The sequence below is a fragment of the Schistocerca americana genome, chromosome 11 (assembly GCF_021461395.2).
Source record: "Schistocerca americana isolate TAMUIC-IGC-003095 chromosome 11, iqSchAmer2.1, whole genome shotgun sequence".
Classification (NCBI taxonomy): domain Eukaryota; kingdom Metazoa; phylum Arthropoda; class Insecta; order Orthoptera; family Acrididae; genus Schistocerca; species Schistocerca americana.
The window spans coordinates 131725200-131744308 of record NC_060129.1 but is presented as its reverse complement, the minus strand read 5'-3'; the positions used below and the strand labels follow the sequence as shown (position 1 = coordinate 131744308).

At 43.7% G+C, this 19109-nt stretch overlaps 1 protein-coding gene across 2 annotated transcripts in view; it reads right to left on the bottom strand.

The window, feature by feature from the left end:
- Window positions 1-19109, bottom strand: part of LOC124553846 (GA-binding protein subunit beta-1-like) — a 169795-nt gene that overhangs the window by 50947 nt on the left and 99739 nt on the right. For both annotated transcript variants that reach the window (XM_047127837.1, XM_047127836.1), the window contains exon 4: window positions 11554-11629. In XM_047127837.1, the coding sequence (XP_046983793.1) occupies window positions 11554-11629 (76 nt within the window). The remainder of the gene's footprint in view (window positions 1-11553; window positions 11630-19109) is intronic.

Sequence of the window (19109 nt, the reverse complement as noted above, 5' to 3'; positions counted from 1 at the left end):
TGATAAATTACTTCCATAAATTTGTTCCTCTAAATTTTCTCAATAGCGTTCCACGAAAAGAACAAGCAGTTGAGTTCCCCAAGCATCTCCCTACCATTTGCATGTTGCCTGAAACTACCAGTAACAAACCTAGCAGCCCACCTCTGAACTGCCTCGATGTCTTTCTTTAAGCTGACCTGATTCGGATCACAATCACTCGAGCAGTACTCCAGAATAGATGGCACCAATGTCCTACTTGTGGTCTCCTTTACAGACGAACCGAACTTTCCTAGAATTTTGTTCAAACTGACTCCACCACGTCTTGTGGCCATCGTTTTGTAGGAAGTGGTAGTAAAGAGAGGATCTGTGGCATATGCTTCATGTAGATTTCTCCAGTGGTAAGCCATCTATTCTGTATATGACCTGGAGCCACTGCCAGTTCTATTCATGCTTTCGAGAAATGTAAACTACACTACGTGATGAGAAGTACCCGGACAACACAAAAAACTTACATTTTTGATATTAGGTGGATTGTGTTGCCATATCAGCGAAATGAGGAGTCATTAGACGCCGTGAGAGAGCAGAATGGGGCACTCCACGAACCTCACGGACTTCGAATGTAGTCAGGTGATTTGGTGTCACTTGTGTCATACGTCTGTAGGCGAGATTTTAACGCTCCTAAACATATGTAAGTGCACTGTTTCGAAGTGATAGTAAAATGGAGAGAAAGAAAACGGGCGTTCTACGGATTGAAGCGTGGAATGTCAAATCCCTTAATCGGGCAGGTAGGTTAGAAAATTTTAAAAGGGAAATGGATAGCTTAAAGTTAGATATAGTGGGAATTAGTGAAGTTCGGTGGCAGGAGGAACAAGACTTCTGGTCAGGTGACTACAGGTTTATGAACACAAAATCAAATAGAGGTAATGCAGGAGTAGGTTTAATAATGAATATGAAAATAGGTGCGTGACTGCTACAGTCGCAGGTTCGAATCCTGCCTCGGGCATGGATGTGTGTGATGTCCTTAGGTTAGTTAGGTTTAAGTAGTTCTAAGTTCTAGGGGACTGATGACCACAGATGTTAAGTCCCATTGTGCTCAGAACCATTTGAACCATATTTATGAAAATATGTATGTGGGTAAGCTACTGCAAACAGCATAGTGAACGCATTATTGTGGACAAGATAGATACGAAGCCCATGCCTACCACAATACTACAAGTTTATATGCCAACTAGCTCTGCAATGACGAAGAAATTGAAGAAATGTATGATGAAATAAAAGAAATTATTCAGATAGTGAAGGGAGATGAAAATTTAATTCTCATGGGTGACTGGAATGTCAGTAGGAAAAGGGAGAGAAGGAAACGTAGTAGGTGAATATGGATTGGGGGTAAGAAACGAAAGAGGAAGCCGCCTGGTAGAATTCTGCACAGAGCACAACCTAATCATAGCTTGGTTCAAGAACCATAAAAGAAGATTGTATACATGGAAGAAGCCTGGAGATATTGACAGGTTTCAGATATATTATATAATGGTAAGACAGAGATATAGGAACCAGGTTTTAAATTGTAAGACATTTCCAGGGGCAGATGTGGACTCCGACCACAATCTATTGGTTATGAACTGTAGATTAAAACTGAAGAAACTGCAAAAAGGTGGGAATTTAAGGAGATGGGACATGGATAAACTGACTAAACCAGAGGATGTACAGAGTTTCAGGGAGAGCATAAGGGAACAAATGACAGGAATGGGGGAAAGAAATACCGTAGAAGAAGAATGGGTAGCTTTGAGGGATGAAGTGGTGAAGGCAGAAGAGGATCAAGTAGGTAAAAAGACGAGGGCTAGTAGAAATCCTTGGGTAACAGGAGAAACATTGAATTTAATTGATGAAAGGAGAAAATATAAAATTGCAATAAATGAAGCAGGCAAAAAGGAATACAAACGTCTCAAAAATGAGATCAACAGCAAGTGCAAAATGGCTAAGCAGGGATGGCTAGAGGACAAATGTAGGGACGTAGAGGCTTATCTCACTAGGGGTAAGATACATACTACCTATAGGAAAATTAAAAAGACCTTTGGAGGAAAGAGAACCACTTGTATGAATATCAAGAGCTCAGATGCAAACCCAGTTCTAAGCAAAGAAGGGAAAGCAGAAAGGTGGAAGGAGTATATACAGGGTCTATACAAGGGCGATGTTCTTGAGGACAATATTATGGAAATGGAAGAGGATGTAGATGAAGATGAAATGGGAGATACAATACTGCGTGAAGAGTTTGACAGAGCACTGAAAGACCTGAGTCGCAACAAAGCTCCGGGAGCAGACAACATTCCATTAGAACTACTGACAGCCTTGGGAGAGCCAGTACCAACAAAACTCTACCATCTGGTGAGCAAGATGTATGAGACAGGTGAAATACCCTCAGACTTAGAGAAGAATATAATAATTCCAATCCCAAAGAAAGCAGGTGTTGACAGATGTGAAAATTACCGATCAGTTTAATAAGTCACGAATACTAACACGAATACTAACACGAATTCTTTACAGACGAATGGAAAAACTAGTAGAAGCCGACCTCGGGGAAGATCAGATTGGATTCCATAGAAATATTGGAACACGTGAGGCAATACTGACCCTACGACTTATCATAGAAGCCAGATTAAGGAAAGGCAAACCTACGTTCCTAGCATTTGTAGACTTAGAGAAATCTTTTGACAATATTGACTGGAATGTTCTCTTTCAAATTCTGAAGGTGGCAGGGGTAAAATACAGGGAGCGAAAAGCTATTTACAATTTGTACAGAAACCAGATGGCTGTTAAGAGAGTCGAGGGACGTGAAAGGGAAGCAGTGGTTGGGAAGGGAGTGAGACAGGGTTGTAGCCTCTCCCCGATGTTGTTCAATCTGTATATTGAGCAAGCAGTAAAGGAAACATAAGAAAAATTCGGAGTAGGAATTAAAATCCAGGGAGAAGAAATAAAAACTTTAAGGTTCGCCGATGACATTGTAATTCTGTCAGAGACAGCAAAGGACTTGGAGGAGCAGTTGAACGGAATAGATAGTGTCTTGAAAGCAGGATATAAGATGAACATAAACAAAAGAAAAACAAGGATGATGGAATGTAGTCGAATGAAGTCGGGTGATGCTGAGGGAATTAGAGTAGGAAATGAGACACTTAAAGTAGTAAAGGAGTTTTGCTATTTGGGGAGCAAAATAACTGATGATGGTCGAAGTAGAGAGGATATAAAATGTAGACTGGCAATGGCAAGGAAAGCGTTTCTGAAGAAGAGAAATTTGTTAACATCGAGTTTAGGTTGAAGTGTCAGGAAGTCGTTTCTGAAAGTATTTGTATGGAGTGTAGCCATGTATGGAAGTGAAACATAGACAATAAATAGTTTAGACAAGAAGAGAATAGAAGCTTTCGAAATGTGGTGCTACAGAAGAATGCTGAAGATTAGATGGGTAGATCACATAACTAATGAGGAAGTATTGAATAGGTTTGGGGAGAAGAGAAGTTTGTGGCACAACTTGACTAGAAGAAGGGATCAGTTGGTAGGATATGTTCTGAAGCACCAAGGGATTACCAATTTAGTATTGGAGGGCAGCGTGGAGGGTAAAAATCGTAGAGGGAGACCAAGAGATGAATACACTAAGCAGATTCAAAGGATGTAGTTTGCAGTAGGTACTGGGAGATGAAGAAGCTTGCACAGGATAGAGTAGCATGGAGAGTTGCATCAAACCAGTCTCTGGACTGAAGAACACAACAACAACAACAACAGTAAAATGGAAACGTGACACGTACAGCACAAAACTGTACAGGCCGATCTCGTCTGTTCACTGACGGAGACTTCCGACAGTTGAAGAGGGTCGTAATGTGTAATAGGCAGATCAGACCATCACACAAAAATTGCAAACTGCATCAGGATCCACTGCAAGTACTATGAGGGTTAGGCGGGAGCTGACAGAACTTGGATGTGACGGTCTAGCGACTGCTCACCAGCCTCACATCACGCCAGTAAACGCGTAACGACGCCTCGCTTGGTGTAAGCAGCGTAAACATAGCACGACTGAACAGTCCAAAAACGTTGTGTGGAGTGTCGAATCACGGTACACAATGTGTTGATCGGATGGCAGCGCGTGGGTATGGCGAATGACCGGCGAACGTAATTTGCCAGCGTGTGTTGTGGCAACAGTAAAATTCGGCGGCAATTCTGTTATGTTCCGGTCATGTTTCTCATGGCGGGGCCTGTACCCCTTGTTGTTTTGCGCGGGACTAACTCATCACATGCCTACGTTGATGTTTTGAGCACCTTCCTGCTGCCCACTGTAGAAGATCAATTCAGGGATGGCGACTGCATCTTTTAACAAGATCGAGAACCTGTTCATAATGCACGACCTGTGGTGGGGTGGTTACACGACAATAACATCCCTGTAATGGACTGGTGTGCACAGAGTCCTCATCTGAATCCTATAGCTTTTGATCACATAGTGTAAGTGTAAAAGAACAGAATCCCGAAAATTACAGACCATTATCTGTAATATGAGTTGGGCGTATAATCTGTGAACATGGTTTCTGCTGCAATATAATAAATTTCCTTGAGAGGGAAAAGCTTCTGTCTACAATTCAGCATGGTTTTAGAAAGCATCGCTCTTGTCAAACTCGGCTTACCCTCACTTACAAGAGATCGTGCGATCAATGGATGACCGTGAAATGGGCGGATTCCATAGAAACAGGTTTCTGTAAAACATTTGACACGATGTCACACTGCCGACAGTTATCGAAAGTTCAAGCACATGGAATGGGTTCCCAAGTACGTGAGTCACTTGAAGACTTCTTGAGTAACAGAACGCAGACGTTGTCCCCGACGGCGTGTTTGAGACGCAGGTATTGTTAGGAGTGTCCCAGAGAATTGCAATAAGGCCGCTGTTATTTTCTATGTACATAAAAGACCTGGCAAATGGTTCAAATGGCTCTGAGCACTATGGGACTCAACTGCTGAGGTCATCAGTCCCCTAGAACTTAGAACTAGTTAAACCTAACTAACCTAAGGACATCACACACATCCATGCCCGAGGCAGGATTCGAACCTGCGACCGTAGCGGACTTGCGGTTCCAGACTGCAGCGCCTTTAACCGCACGGCCACTGCGGCCGGCAAAGACCTGGCAGACAGGGTAAGCTGCAGTCTGCGGCTGTTTGCTGAAGATGCTGTGGCGTACAGGAAGGCGCCGACGTTGAGTGACTGCAGGAGGAGGCAGGATGACTTACACAAAGTTTCTAGTCGGTGTGTTGAATAGCAGCCGGCTCTAAATGTAGAAACACGTAAGTTAATGTAGATGAGTAGGAAAACCAAACCCATAATGGTCGAATATAGTACTAGTAGTGTTCTGCTTGGCATGGTTACGTCGATTAAATATGTAGGGGTAACGCTGCAAAGGAATATGAAGTCGAATGAGCATGTAAAGAGTGTAGTATGGAAGGCGGATGGTCGAATTTGGTTTATTTGGGTAATTCTAGGAGAATGTGGTTCATGTGTAAAAGAGAAGTCTAGTGCGACCCATTGTTGAATACTGTTCGAGTTTTTGGGATTCACACCAGGTCAGATTAAAAGAGGACGTCGAAGTAATTCAAAAACGGTCTGCTAGATCTTTTACTAGTAGGCTCAAACAACACGCAAGTGTTACAGTGTTGCAAATGGGAGCCACTGTGAGGTAACGCGACGTTCTTTCCGAGGAGCACTAGCGTGGAAAATTAAGAGAAGCGATACTTGATGCTGACTGCAGAGTTATTCTATAGCTGCCAACGCACATTTCGCCAATAATACGCATACTTCTGATCTACATCATACTCCGCAAGTCACCTAACGGTGAAGACAAGAACAGAGAAAGCAGGGCTCATACAGAGGCACATACACAGTCGTTTCTCCCTCGCTTTGTTTGCGAGTGGAACAGAAGAGAACCCGACTGGTAGTGGTACAGGGTACCCTCCGCCACGTACCATACGGTGACTTGCGGAGTATGTGAGCAGGTGTAGATAATTATTTAATGTCATTCCTTCCATGCCTTTCGTAGCTGGGGAGTATGAGGTTAAGCCAAAATAGTGACTGCATGATTATTCTAAAATATTGGTAAATCATATTTTACAGCTTCTGCCGTAAAATATCTAGGAGTAACTTTCCAGAGTGACCGTAAGTGGAATGACCACATAAAACAGATAGTGGGAAAAGCAAATGCCATACTCAAATTCATAGGGAGAATCTTAAGAAAATGTAACCCTTCCACAAAAGAAGTGGCTTATAAGGCGCTTGTTCTCCACATTCTTGAATATTGTTCATATATCTATGATCCCTGTCAGGTAGGACTGATAGAGGAGATAGAGAAGATACAACAAAGAGTGGCGCGTTTCGTCACGGGATCGTTTAGCTGGCGAGAGAGCATTACGGAGGTGCTAAACAAACTCAACTGGCAGGAAGATTTATTATTTAAATTTTGGGACAGCACTTTTCAGGAGAAGTCGGACAACATATTACTTCCTCCCACATACATCTCGCGTATTGGCCACGAGGAGAAAATTCGAGAAATTACAGCCAATACAGAGGTTTACGGACAGTCATTCTTCCCACACACTATCCGCGAGTGGAACAGGGTTGGAGGGCTCAGATAGTAATACCAAACGTACCCTCCACCACACACCATTAGGTGACTTGCGGAGTATGATGTAGATCAGAAGTATGCGTATTATTGGACTTTTTATGATTCTAATTGTGATAGCAGCAGCTGTCAGGTAGTACTAATGCAAAAGCCAGGGTCCTTTCAGCTGCATCATCACCCCACGAGCTGTCAGTTTCGGCTGGGGAGAGTACGTCGACTCAGAGTCGTCAACGTCCCAATTCTTTTTAACAGCAGAGCCCCCTCCACCGGTCGTTATGCTGAGCGGTGCTGTGGCGCCTGCTGGACGAAGCTGCACCCCACACAGTGGCTGCACTGAAGTCCCCCCTGCGTCACCACCTTTTAACCCGTAGTGACCGTCATAGGAGGACACCCAGCCAGAACACACCGTCCCCAAGCTCTGGACATGCTTGTTGTTTTCCTGATGGAGCGGCAGTGGGTGGCATCGAGTGATCTACAGCGTTAAGACAGTTTGCTGTGGATTGAGGGCCCTTGCGTACCTCTTGGCACGTGCAGAAAGTGATGGGGTGATGGGTTGCCTTGATTATCTGGAGAGACTCTATTTACGATCTAGAAACCAGTTGGGTGTGGATAGCCTAAGGGAAGTTGGTTCTCTTAAGAGTTTGATAATGATGATGATGATATATTTGGTTTGTGGGGAGCTCAACTGCGAGGTCATGAGCCCCCGTACAAAGGCCGAATTTTGACACTGTCAAATTTTTACACAGTGCTATCTAGCTGCTGTCAACAATGATAAAGATGAGGATTAAATGGTGAGGACAACACAAACTCCCAGTCGCCGGGCAGAGAAAATCCCCAACCCAACCAGGAATCGAACCTGGAACCCAGTGATCCAGAGGCAACAATGCTAGCCACTAGGCAGCCGCAGGCTCTTAAGAGTTTGTGAGCACAGGGGCTCTATGCTTTCTGGCTTGCTATATTTAAACGGAGCTCAGGCAAGGCACAAGTTTTACGTATTATTGTACCCCCTTAGTTAACTGTCTTTGTAAATGTGGAAGTTTGGTTGTCAATGTGAAAATTTGTTTTTATTGTAGTGTCTTTCCCAAATTAATAGCAGCTGCATTTTGTATTTTTAAAAAAATTATATATTGTCCTAAATCTTGACTGGATGAGAGTTTTTCCTGTTACATGGCTCCAACACATTTTGAAGGAAAGTATCAAACTCAACTCGATCTGTCCTTTTCACTCACTTATTATGCGCTAGTTTCTAATAGCGTACTCTGAAAGGCCAGCTGTGGTAGTACATGTTTTATTTCGAACATTGATTTTCACATACGATTACGGAAATACATTTCTGCCAACATACAACAAAATGAGAAACAGATCATGCTGTGAAGGCATTATTCTTTCAAAGCCAAGCATTCGATTTGTTAAGCAGTTCTTATTGACTCCATAAATATTTATCTAGGCGATGCAGTCCGGAACCGCTGGACTGCTACGGTTCCAGGTTCGAATCCTGCCCCGGGCATGGATGTGTGTGATGTCCTTAGGTTAGTTAGGTTTAAGTAGTTCTAAGTTCTAGGGGACTGATGACCTAAGATGTGAAGTCCCATAGTGCTCAGAGCCACTTGAACCATAAACATTTAAACATATTTGAAAAATGAAGAAATGGCTCTAAGCACTATGGGACTTAACATCTGAGGTCATCAGTCCCCTAGACTTAGAACTACTTTAACCTAACTAACCTAAGGACATTATACACATCCATGTCCAAGGCAGGATTCGAACCTGCCACCGTAGCAGAAGCGCAGTTCCGAACTGAAGCGCCTAGAACCGTTCGGCCACAGTTACCGGCGAAAAATAAAGAAAATTTTCGAAAATTACTAGACACTGGACTTGCAGGGAGTATTCTACTCTGATTCAGTGTATAATAAAGGACAATTGGATCTACGTATCTCATCAATACTGTCGTTATGGAAATAATCAGCAACCAATTGCGTAAAGGATATTTAATTTCCTTAACCGCTTTCAGGCACTCATTGCCCTTCATCAGAAGGTTATACCTGTTGCTTTATTTACGAGTGTCAGCAATAAGATGCATGCAGCATATTGCTCCACACAAGCATATTGTTGGTACCGTTTTTGTACAGGTACTATGAACCACATGACTACAGTCATATACTGCGTCCATCTCATTGTTGATACTCGCAAATAACTCCATGTTATAAACTCCTGAAGAAGAACACTAAGTCCCTGAAACCAGTTGACGAAATTAAATTTCGCTTATGAAGGTGGCTGCTAATTATTTCCATGCATACAGCCACACTTGCTGAAGATGAATAAAATACTAAATACTGACGCTGTTAAAGGCTGGTCAGTAACTACAGTACAGCGGACAGCGAGTCCGCCTGCTTAGCTCTGTGGTAACGTGCTCGCCTCCCATGCAAGGGGCTCAGGTTCCATTCCTGCCTGGTTTGGAGATTTTTCTCCGAATGGGAACTAGGTGTTGTTTTGTCCTCATCATCATTTTATCCTTGTCACCGGCGCGCTGGTCACCCCATGTGGGGCGAATGAAATAGGACTTGCACTTGGCAGCCGAACTTCCTCACATAGTGACCTCCCGGCCAATGATGCCATACGCTCATTTCATTTTCATCGGAGAGAAAGGGCCCTATTAGCTGGGAACACCACGGAATTCAGTGGATGGCCTTCAGTAACTCGATAAAGAACTGCTCGCAACTGGATGGACACAGATTTCAAGGGGGGTCCTCCAAGAAGAAAGTAGTGCCATGAAAGCCTCTCCCTGTGTGTGTTATTGACAGTAGTGTAGTAAGATTCGGCATATATCCTGAGGAACAGCTGAAAAGAAAGTGGAAGAACACGTGAAGGAAAGGGGAATCATTTTGTGGAAGAGCTCGTGGCTGATGTGTTGTCGTGGGGCCTCACCTGTTGTCTTTGGTCAAGGTTACAGCGTGTATCAGTAGTATGCAGCTACATCCTCCAGGACATGTGCAGGAGGAATCTCCGTTAATGCAGGTCTTCCATGCGTGCTCTAATTGTGAGCCATACCCTTCACCTTGGAGCCTAGTAGTTGTTGTCATGGTCTTTAGTCCAGAGACTGGTTAGATGCAGCTCCCTCCATGCTACTCTATCCTGTACAAGCTCCTTCATCACCAACTGATTGCTGCAGCCGACATCCTTCTGAATCTGCTTACTGTATTCATCTCTTGGTCTCCCTATACGATTTTTACCCTCCACACGTCCGTCCAGTACGAAATTGGTGATCCCTTGATACTTCATGACATGTCCTACCAACCGATCCCTTCTTCTAGTCAAGCTGTGCCACACATTCCACTTCTCCCTAATTCAATTTAGTACCTCCTCATTAGTTACGTGATACACCTATCTAATCTTTAGCAGTCTTCTGTAGCACTACATTTCGAAAGCTTCTATTTCCTGCTTGTCTAAATTATTTATCGTCCATGTTTCACTTTCATATACTGCTACGCTCCCCACAAATACTTTCAGAAGAGACTTCCTGACACTTAAATCTATACTCAATATTAGTAAATTTCTCTTCTTTAGAAACGCTTTCCTTGCTATTGCCAGTCTACGTTTTATATCCTCTCTACTTCGACCATCATCAGTTATTTTGCTCCCCAGATAGGAAAACTCATCTACCACTTAAAGTGTCTCATTTCTATTCTACTTCGCTCAGCATCACCTATTGTAAGTAGACTACAATCCATTACCATCGTTTCGCTTTTGTTGATATCCTCCTTTCAAGACACTGTCCATTCCATTCAACTGTCTTTCAGGTCCTGTGCTGTCTCTGAAAGAATTACAATGTAATCGGTCAATCTCAAAGATTTTATTTCTTCTCCATGGATTTTAATTCCTACTCCAAATTTTTCTTTTATTTCCTTCACTGCTTGCTAAATATACATACTGAATAACATTGGGGATAGGCTACGATCCTGTCTCGCTCCCTTCCCAACCACTGCTTTCTACTGGAGCCTAGTATACTTCTAAAAATCTATACCTAAATTCCCAACACTGGTAGGAGAATACAACCGAATTTTGCTGTGGAAATTGCACAAATGCACCTACCGAGTGAAAGAGAAATAAGCAATACACCAGAAATGTAGTTATGATGTGGGAATAGTGATTATTGTGACTGCCCAGTTTACCAGACACAATAAGACTTCCGCACATGAGGGTTTACAGCATGCCAGGATATTTTAAGTACGTTACTGGGCTCCATGCAGCGTGACAGAGCACACTGCTGAGTTGCTGGCACTGATACTGGTTGAGGGACCTGTCCTCACCTTCATCCTCTCTCTCCACAGCATGGTGCCATTGATAGGAATCTACCTGTCACCGGTATTAGAGACAGCAAACAACAATAAACTCCAGTCTTCATACAAATGGTCTACAGCGCCCTACGCGAGTCACAGAGAGTAGAGCCTACACATTCGTGAGCCCTGGCGGCTAACTGTACACGTTACTGTGTCTGCTCTGTTTCTCTTTTGAGCGGCACATCTTTGGTTCCACTTCTGGAATGGCTCCTCGTGTGACCATGGCCAGTGCACCTTCCCTCACAGGCTTCCTGTGAGAACCAAATTAACAGTTCCTTGCATTTATGCAGTTTAAAAGAAATCATGACAGCAAGTAGGGTCGAAACAATTAATGAAGCTACGAGAAACTCGGCTCTTGTATAACATTCCTTAGTTAACTTATTTGATAATGTACACACTTCAATTTCGAGATTCGATGAGCATATTATGAGAAGTCATTTAAATCATTATGAGCTATCAGAAAATGGCCATGAGTGATAGTATATTTTACAGCACAGACGGATCTAAGGAAACTGAGTGTCATACACTGCAGGCTTCAGAATAACACACACGCCTAGAACTGGGCAACATAGGCGAGTGCCTTCTCACGTGCCTACCTTGTTTCTGTTGCTGGCTCCAGGTCCACGGCCACGGTGTCCGTAACCTCCTGAGCTGGCGCCGTCGGGGGCGATTCTGGAAAACGGCGTCACTGGGCAGTTCTTCGTCCGTACACAGATCTGTCTACACTTGTGTGAGCTACAGGCAGACCTATAGCAAGCAACAGTTGGTAAATGTTGTCCAAAAAAATCCAATTATAGCAATATCCTTGTGGCATCAGATTAATTACATATATAAACAGCTGCAAATCTTTGATAATATCACTTAAAAATTTTTTTATTTGTTTACACAAAAAGCCCGAGAATTGGCGGATACCTCATTCAATGGCTTTCTTTCTACTGTTGCTTGCTCAGGAAGTCTTTCTGAATATAGGTCTAACATAACTCAAAAATCACCAGATCTACCTATTATAGTATTTTATTCAGTTATCCTTCTGAAGTCAATAGTTACTTAAGAAAACAACAAAATTTTGTGATTCGAGTCGGATTATTCTGCCTAAATTGCTAATACTGAATGTTTTCATGAAGCGAATGGTTCACATAGGGTACTAATCATCTGTTACTAAAATCTGGAATACCTTTCCAGAAAACATTATCTCCAGGTAACAGATATTTTTAGGCTGCAACTCATTCTATACACATCTGAGGTAGTCCAAAATAACAACGCTCAAACAGGAACAGGGCGGCATGTCAAAGCTAGTAATAGTGAATACGTCTTCCTTTCAAATAACATATTTGCTATCGTTTTGTCCCTCCCTCCCCCCATGAACCATGGACCTTGCCATTGGTGGGGAGGCTTGCGTGCCTTAGCGATACAGACAGCCGTACCATAGGTGCAACCACAATGGAGGGGTATCTGCTGAAATGCCAGACAAATGTGTGGTTCCTGAACTGTATGGTTAAATGATGATGATGTCCTCTTGGGTAAAACATTCCGGAGGTAAAATAGTCCCCCATTCGGGTCTCTGGGCGGGAACTACTCAGGAGGACATCGTTATCAGGAGAAAGAAAACTGGCGTTCTATGGATCGGAGAGTGGAATGTCAGATCCCTTAATTGGGCGGGTAGGTTAGAAAAATTTAAAAGGGAAATGGATAGGTTAAAGTTAGATATAGTGGGAATTCGTGAAGTTCGGTAACAGGAGGAACAATACTTCTGGTCAGGTGAATACAGGGCTATAAATAAAAAATCAAATAGGGGTAATGCAGGAGTAGGCATAATAATGAATAAGAAATAGGAGTGTGGGCAAGCTACTACAAACAGCATAGTCAATGCATTATTGTGGCCAAGATAGACATGAAGCCCATGCCTACCACAGTAGTACAAGTTTATATGCCAACAAGCTCCGCAGATGACGAAGAGACTGATGAAATGTATGATGAGATAAAAGAAATTATTAAGATGGTGAAGGGAGACGAAAATTTAATAGTCATGGGTGACTGCAGTTCGCTAGTAGGAAAAGTTGTTGAAACTACAGACAGAATGGGGAGGTACAGTTGGCATGGTCAAATAAACAACTAAAAGATAATACATAAAACTATTTGAAGAATAACTAATAGCAAGCTAATACAGATATAAATTTCTCAGCTGCCCAGCATTTCTACAAAAACGTATCACAGTAAAAGAACATATTACTAATTCTATTTGACATCCATCACAGTACTACTTAAGGTATGCATTGAGACCCTACACAATAATTCTGTAGCAAAGGAATATATGTCCTGCATGATATACGTGAAAATTAACCGTGAAGTACTCAAATCTAATATGCAAGATAAGTTTAACAAGCAAGGAATCAACCTAAGAAATTATGTAACATCAGCTGCATAAAACGCAGGACACTGGATAATATCGGTGATTGCCAAGTATAAGTGAACTTAAAAGTAGGTGCCAAAAGCACTGTTTGAACAAACTCTAAATGCCTCCATACACTACCAACATGAGGAAGAAAACAGAACCAGTCATGCACTAAAGTATGTAACAGGAAATTACCTTTTGCACGCAACACAAGGCTTCCACTGTGCCCAATTGATCACAGGTTTACAGTCTCAGTGCATGACTGCACACTCTGCAAATACATGCTTAGTTGTGAACACACCTCTGGCTTATATTGTTGGCTAGAGTTGTGCGCAGCTCGTGTTAATGCTGTTTATTGCTTGGAATGTTGTCATTGTGGTTATGGCATTTCGTTTCTTATTCGATTTACTGGCGTCACTAAGTTGCTGGTTTGCTTGCCCGTGAGTGGCAGCAGCAGTGCTTATCGATATGAGTACTGTGGTACAACGTCTGGAGTGACCGCTAGTATTTCCAGGTCGCGTTGTGTAGAATGGGGAGTTGCGAACAGAGATCAGTTCGGTTGGGGCGCAGCAGTGAGCGGCCATAAAATTGTGTAATTTTTTTCGTGTGATGAGGCCTTCAGCCGTCATGCAGTCAATTGTGTTTTTTAAAGAGATTGTTTTAAAATTTTAATTTCTTTAAATAAATTTTACATATCTGTTGTGCAACTGGGAGTACCTGATTACAGCCCCATCCACAATCGTAGCCTTATCCAGGACCATCCTGAGAAACCAGCTCTCAACAATATACAGTAGTTTAAAATCACAACTCTCAAGAAGGTGCACAAGAATCCAGGATTAATGACTTTAAGGCTGGGAATGAAGCACATGGCCATAGTATGTACGGGCAACAACCATTGTGATGCTGCCAATAATTTTTTACAAGTGAGAAAGCCACTTTGTTTCAATGTTGTAACAATTAGACTGGTTACATATGCTTCAGAAGAGTTAATCACTGACTCCTGCTACTGCTGCCACAGTGGGAGGGGGGGGGCAGTCCCCAGCCCCCAGTGCTCAATCCACAGTGCCTAATCTCATCCACAGTCTCCAGTCCCCAGAGCCCAGACCCCAGTTGCCAAAACCCAGTCCTCAGTCCCCAGTCCCCAGTCCCCAGTGCCGACTTCCCAGTCCCCAGCTCCTGCCCCAGCCATCTGTCCCCAGTATCCAATCCCCAACTCACAGTGCATAGCCCCAGTCACCAGTCCCCAGCCTCCAAACCCCAGTGCTCAACACCCATGTGCCCAGTCCCCAGTGTCCACTTCCCTGAGCACAGTGCCCAGCCCCCAGTACCTATTGCCCAGTCCCCAGCCTGTGTTCCCAGCTCCCAGTCCCCAGTACTCAGTCCCCAGGGCTCAATCCACAGTGCCCAATCCCATCCCCAGTCTCCAGTCCCCAGAGCTCAGCCCCCTGCCCTCAGCTCCCAGTACCCAGCCCCCAGACCCCAGTGTCTTTTCACAGTGACTAGTCCCTAGTCCCCAGTAACCAGTCCCCAGTCTCCAAACCCCAGTGCCAACAACCATGTGCCCAGTTCCATCTCCAGGCAAATGTGCCCAGTACCCAGCCTCCAGTTCCCACTGCCCAGTCCCCAGCCCCTGTCCCCAGCCCCCAGTCACCAGTATCCAGTCCCCAGCCCCCAGTGCCTAGCCCCAGTCCCCAGTCTTCAAACCCCAGTGCCCAACAGCCATGTGCCCAGTCCTATCTCCAGCCCCTGTGTCCAGTGCCCAGCCGCCAGTGGCCACTGCCCAGTCCCAGTCCCCAGTACCCATTCCCAGTCCCCAGTACCCAGTCCGCAGCCCCAGTGCCCAATCCCATCTCCAGTCCCCTGAGCCCAGTCCCCAGTCCTCAGTCCCAGAACCCATTCCTCAGTCGGTTAAAGGCGCTACAGTCTGGAACCGCACGACCGCTTCGGTCGCAGGTTCGAATCCTGCCTTGGGCATGGATGTGTGTGATGTCCTTAGGTTAGTTAGGTTTAAGTAGTTCTAAGTTCTAGGGGACTTATGACCACAGCAGTTGAGTCCCATAGTGCTCAGGGCCATTTGAACCATTTGAACCCATTCCTCAGTCCCCAGTACCCAATACCCAGACCCAGTGTCCAGTGCAAAATGCCTAGTGCCTTGACTGTAAGATGATTTAACTTTCGGCAAGCTTCACAATAAGTGACACATGCTTGACTGTTCACTGTCTCATGTACCCACCTCTTGCAATGATATCCATACATGTACGCTGTGTCCTGAAACTGCATTACCTAATTTGCACCGAGCGAGGTGGCGCAGTGGTTAGCACACTGGACTCGCATTCGGGAGGACGACGGTTCAATCCCGTCCCCAACCATCCTGATATAGGTTTTCCGTGATTTCCCTAAATCGTTTCAGGCAAATGCCGGGATGGTTCCTTTGAAAGGGCACGGCCGATTTCCTTCTCACTCCTTCCCTAACCCGAGCTTGCGTTCCGTCTCTAATGACCTCGTTGTCGACGGGACGTTAAACACTAACCACCACCACCACCACCTAATTTGCGACTTTGTAACTTGTTCACTGATGCATTCAAAGTGCATTATGTTGACAATTCGGAGGAAACTAGCGTCTTACTAAACATACCGGCTCTGCATAACGAGAAAAATGCACTTAACGTGTATTTTCTGTTAGTGAAGTAGTTGTGGTCTTCGTTTTCAAGGTCCGCTTCCAAATGAACAACTGTTTGATGTCGTTCATGGATTTTAAATAATAAAATACGCCATTCTGTCTCATTGCTACTAACGCAAGTCCCAGCTGATATTGGCCAATTTCACTGATGCATACTGTTGCATTTCCCATCCCAAATACTGTTATATCGCTACCTTTCCTGATTCATCTGCACATGCGCTTTAGCCACTTCACTGAATAGCATTATTCAATATTGATGTGTATTTTGTATGTATCACAAAACGTACAAAATACACATGATGAATGGCAAATACGATACATCTCTGTTATTATGAAATTCAACATCATTGTTTCCTAGTTTTAGAGTAATGGCTTCTCCGTCATCTTTAGCTGATCGCCGACGTCAGAGTAGATACGACATTGGTTCTGATAGTTCAGCAGTTAAGTGTGTTGGGTTTCATTTCGTGCATTTCTCATCAGGCATGCTTCGTGAATTATTTGCTGAGTGAGTCACATGGAATACGTATCATGGTTTCGTGACGACCTAGATTAACCTATTTTCTGTATGTCTGTCCTTTTGATTGGAGGCTTTACAGACTTAGGTCATCCACTTATATAATAAAATGGAACACCTACAGCTGCCCTGACGATGTTATTTATTATATGGCTACAACTTTCGGTGCTTCAGTATATAGCGTCCAGGTCTTAACTGACGCTGAGCGAGTTAACTCCAATGGCACCATACAATTCATCAGTGGGCAACATCTATCAACTACCTGTAACAACGATGTTTTGTGTCCAATCGTCATGTTCATAGTTGATAGCTGGAGACACAGCATCGTTGTTACAGGTAGTTTGTGGTGACAAGTTCATAGATGTTGCCCATTGATGACTCTGGTATACAAATGGTGTTAAACCCCTCAGCGTCAGTTAAGGCCTGAAGATTATATATTGAAGCACCGAAACTGGTAGCCACATAATAAATGACATCGTAAGGACGGCCACAGGTCTCCTATTCTGTTACATAAAATAACCTAATTCTGGATAAGTGTCGACAAGTGATACTTCTGCTGAGACGATTTGACCAATATTATCTGGTGTGTGGGTTTTTCGATCAACTAAATCGAAATGTATGATAAAGGCAACTCTCTCTTACGCCACTCAATAGAATGCATCGAACAGCGTCTTTCAAAAACACGATCCTTTGTAATGAGATCCATTAATGGTTTCAATGTTACTTTGAACACACATGCTGATATATCATGACGATTAAATGATGACTGCCCATTTAGCGAAAATTCTTTCACTTGATTAAAAGTAGGATTGAATGTGATTATAATGAAAAAACTGGAGTGCTATATGCACGAACACATATCATTGCATGTTGTCTGTTCTCATACACTTGCAGTTGACTCCACGTAGATGCCCGCCCGCCTAGTTGAGTGGTAACGAGCTTGCCTCCCATGCAGCTGGCCCAGGTTCGATTCCTGGCTGGTATGGGCATTTTCTCGGATCGTGGACTGGGTGTTGAGTTATTCTCACCACCGGCACGTGAGTCGTCCCGTGTAGCGTCGACTGAACAGAGACTCGCACTCGGCGGCCGAACCTCCCCGGATGGGGCCTCCCGGCCTGCAGTGCTTGTAGACGTGGCTGGTAGTGTGGCCATTTTTCTCGATTTTTGAGTTTCACATTGAAATAATGATTTCGTGGGATTCATATTGATGTTGTTAACAACATTGAAAGACCTAACACTTTGATATGACATGTCAGAAGATAAGGTCGAAATCTGAGTGATGCAAATAAATGACTTTGGTAGAACAAAAACAGCGTACTTGTTGTTCAACCTTAAATAACTTTTACACCCAAAGACGACTATGATATCTTTTAAAAAATTCTACACGACTGTGAACTCAAATCGCAGGAAGTAGAAAATATAGATGTTAGGAATTCTTTTCAGGGAGAAGAAAGGAAGATTATGGTTCCAAATTTCGTCGACAGTGAGGTCATTACGGATGGAGGACAAGCTCGGATTGTTTGAAGGACAGGGAAGAAAACTGGCTGTGCTCTTCCATGGAACCATACTGGCATTTGTATGGAGAGATTTCGGTAAATCATAGAAAACCTAAATCTGAATGGCTGGACGTAGATGTGAACGGTCGTCCTCCTTAATGCGTATTCTATTCAGAATGTATTTTCAGTAGAGTGGAAGTCAGATATGGATGGTAAACAGTACACGCGCGAAGAGAACAGAAACTTTTCAAATTAATGGTACAGAAGGACGCTGAAGATTAAATAGGAAGACAGAATAATTAAGCAAGCAGCGCAGGATGGAATCAAATAGGATCTTTTGGGTACAACTGAAAGAAGGGACATGTTGATAGGACACAGTCTGAAGGATGGGGCCGTAGTAGTTAAACTGTCAGTTGAATGACCGCGCGGTTTAAGGCGCCATGTCATGGATCGCGCGGCCTCTGCCACCGGAGGTTCGAGTCCTCCATTGGGCATGGGTGTGAGTGTTGTTCTTACATAAGTTAGTTTACTTTAGTTTACGTAGTGGGTAAGTCTAGGGACGGATGACCTCAGCAGTTTGGTCGCTTGGGAATTCACACCCATTTGTACATTTGATGAGATATACTGATACTTGGGTTTGTAGCAAACAGACCACATGGAGAAGTAAGTTTTATCTCACAATGCTATTCGGCAGCTAATACACGTAGCAGTTCAGTTGCAGGGGAATTAAGAGAGGAAAGGAGTGAACGGTCATCCTAGACACTAACATCGCTGCATCGGTCACTTCGTTTGTCGGAAAATCCTTGGAAGATGTCTTCGTATTTTTCGATAGTTCAGCCGCTAAAGTGGGAATTGGAATAATGAGCAACTGCTGAGTGCAGCCATGCTAAAACTAGCTATGGGTGCCAGATTGTACGATGTATAGCAGGAAACTTTGAGGAGAATGCAATCGTTAGTATCACAGTCTTTTATGCTGATAAGTGACAATAGCTTGGAAACATAGACCATCTCTCAATTTTAAAATCCAGCATACAGCTAAGTTAACAGAACTGTGGCACATAGAACAATGT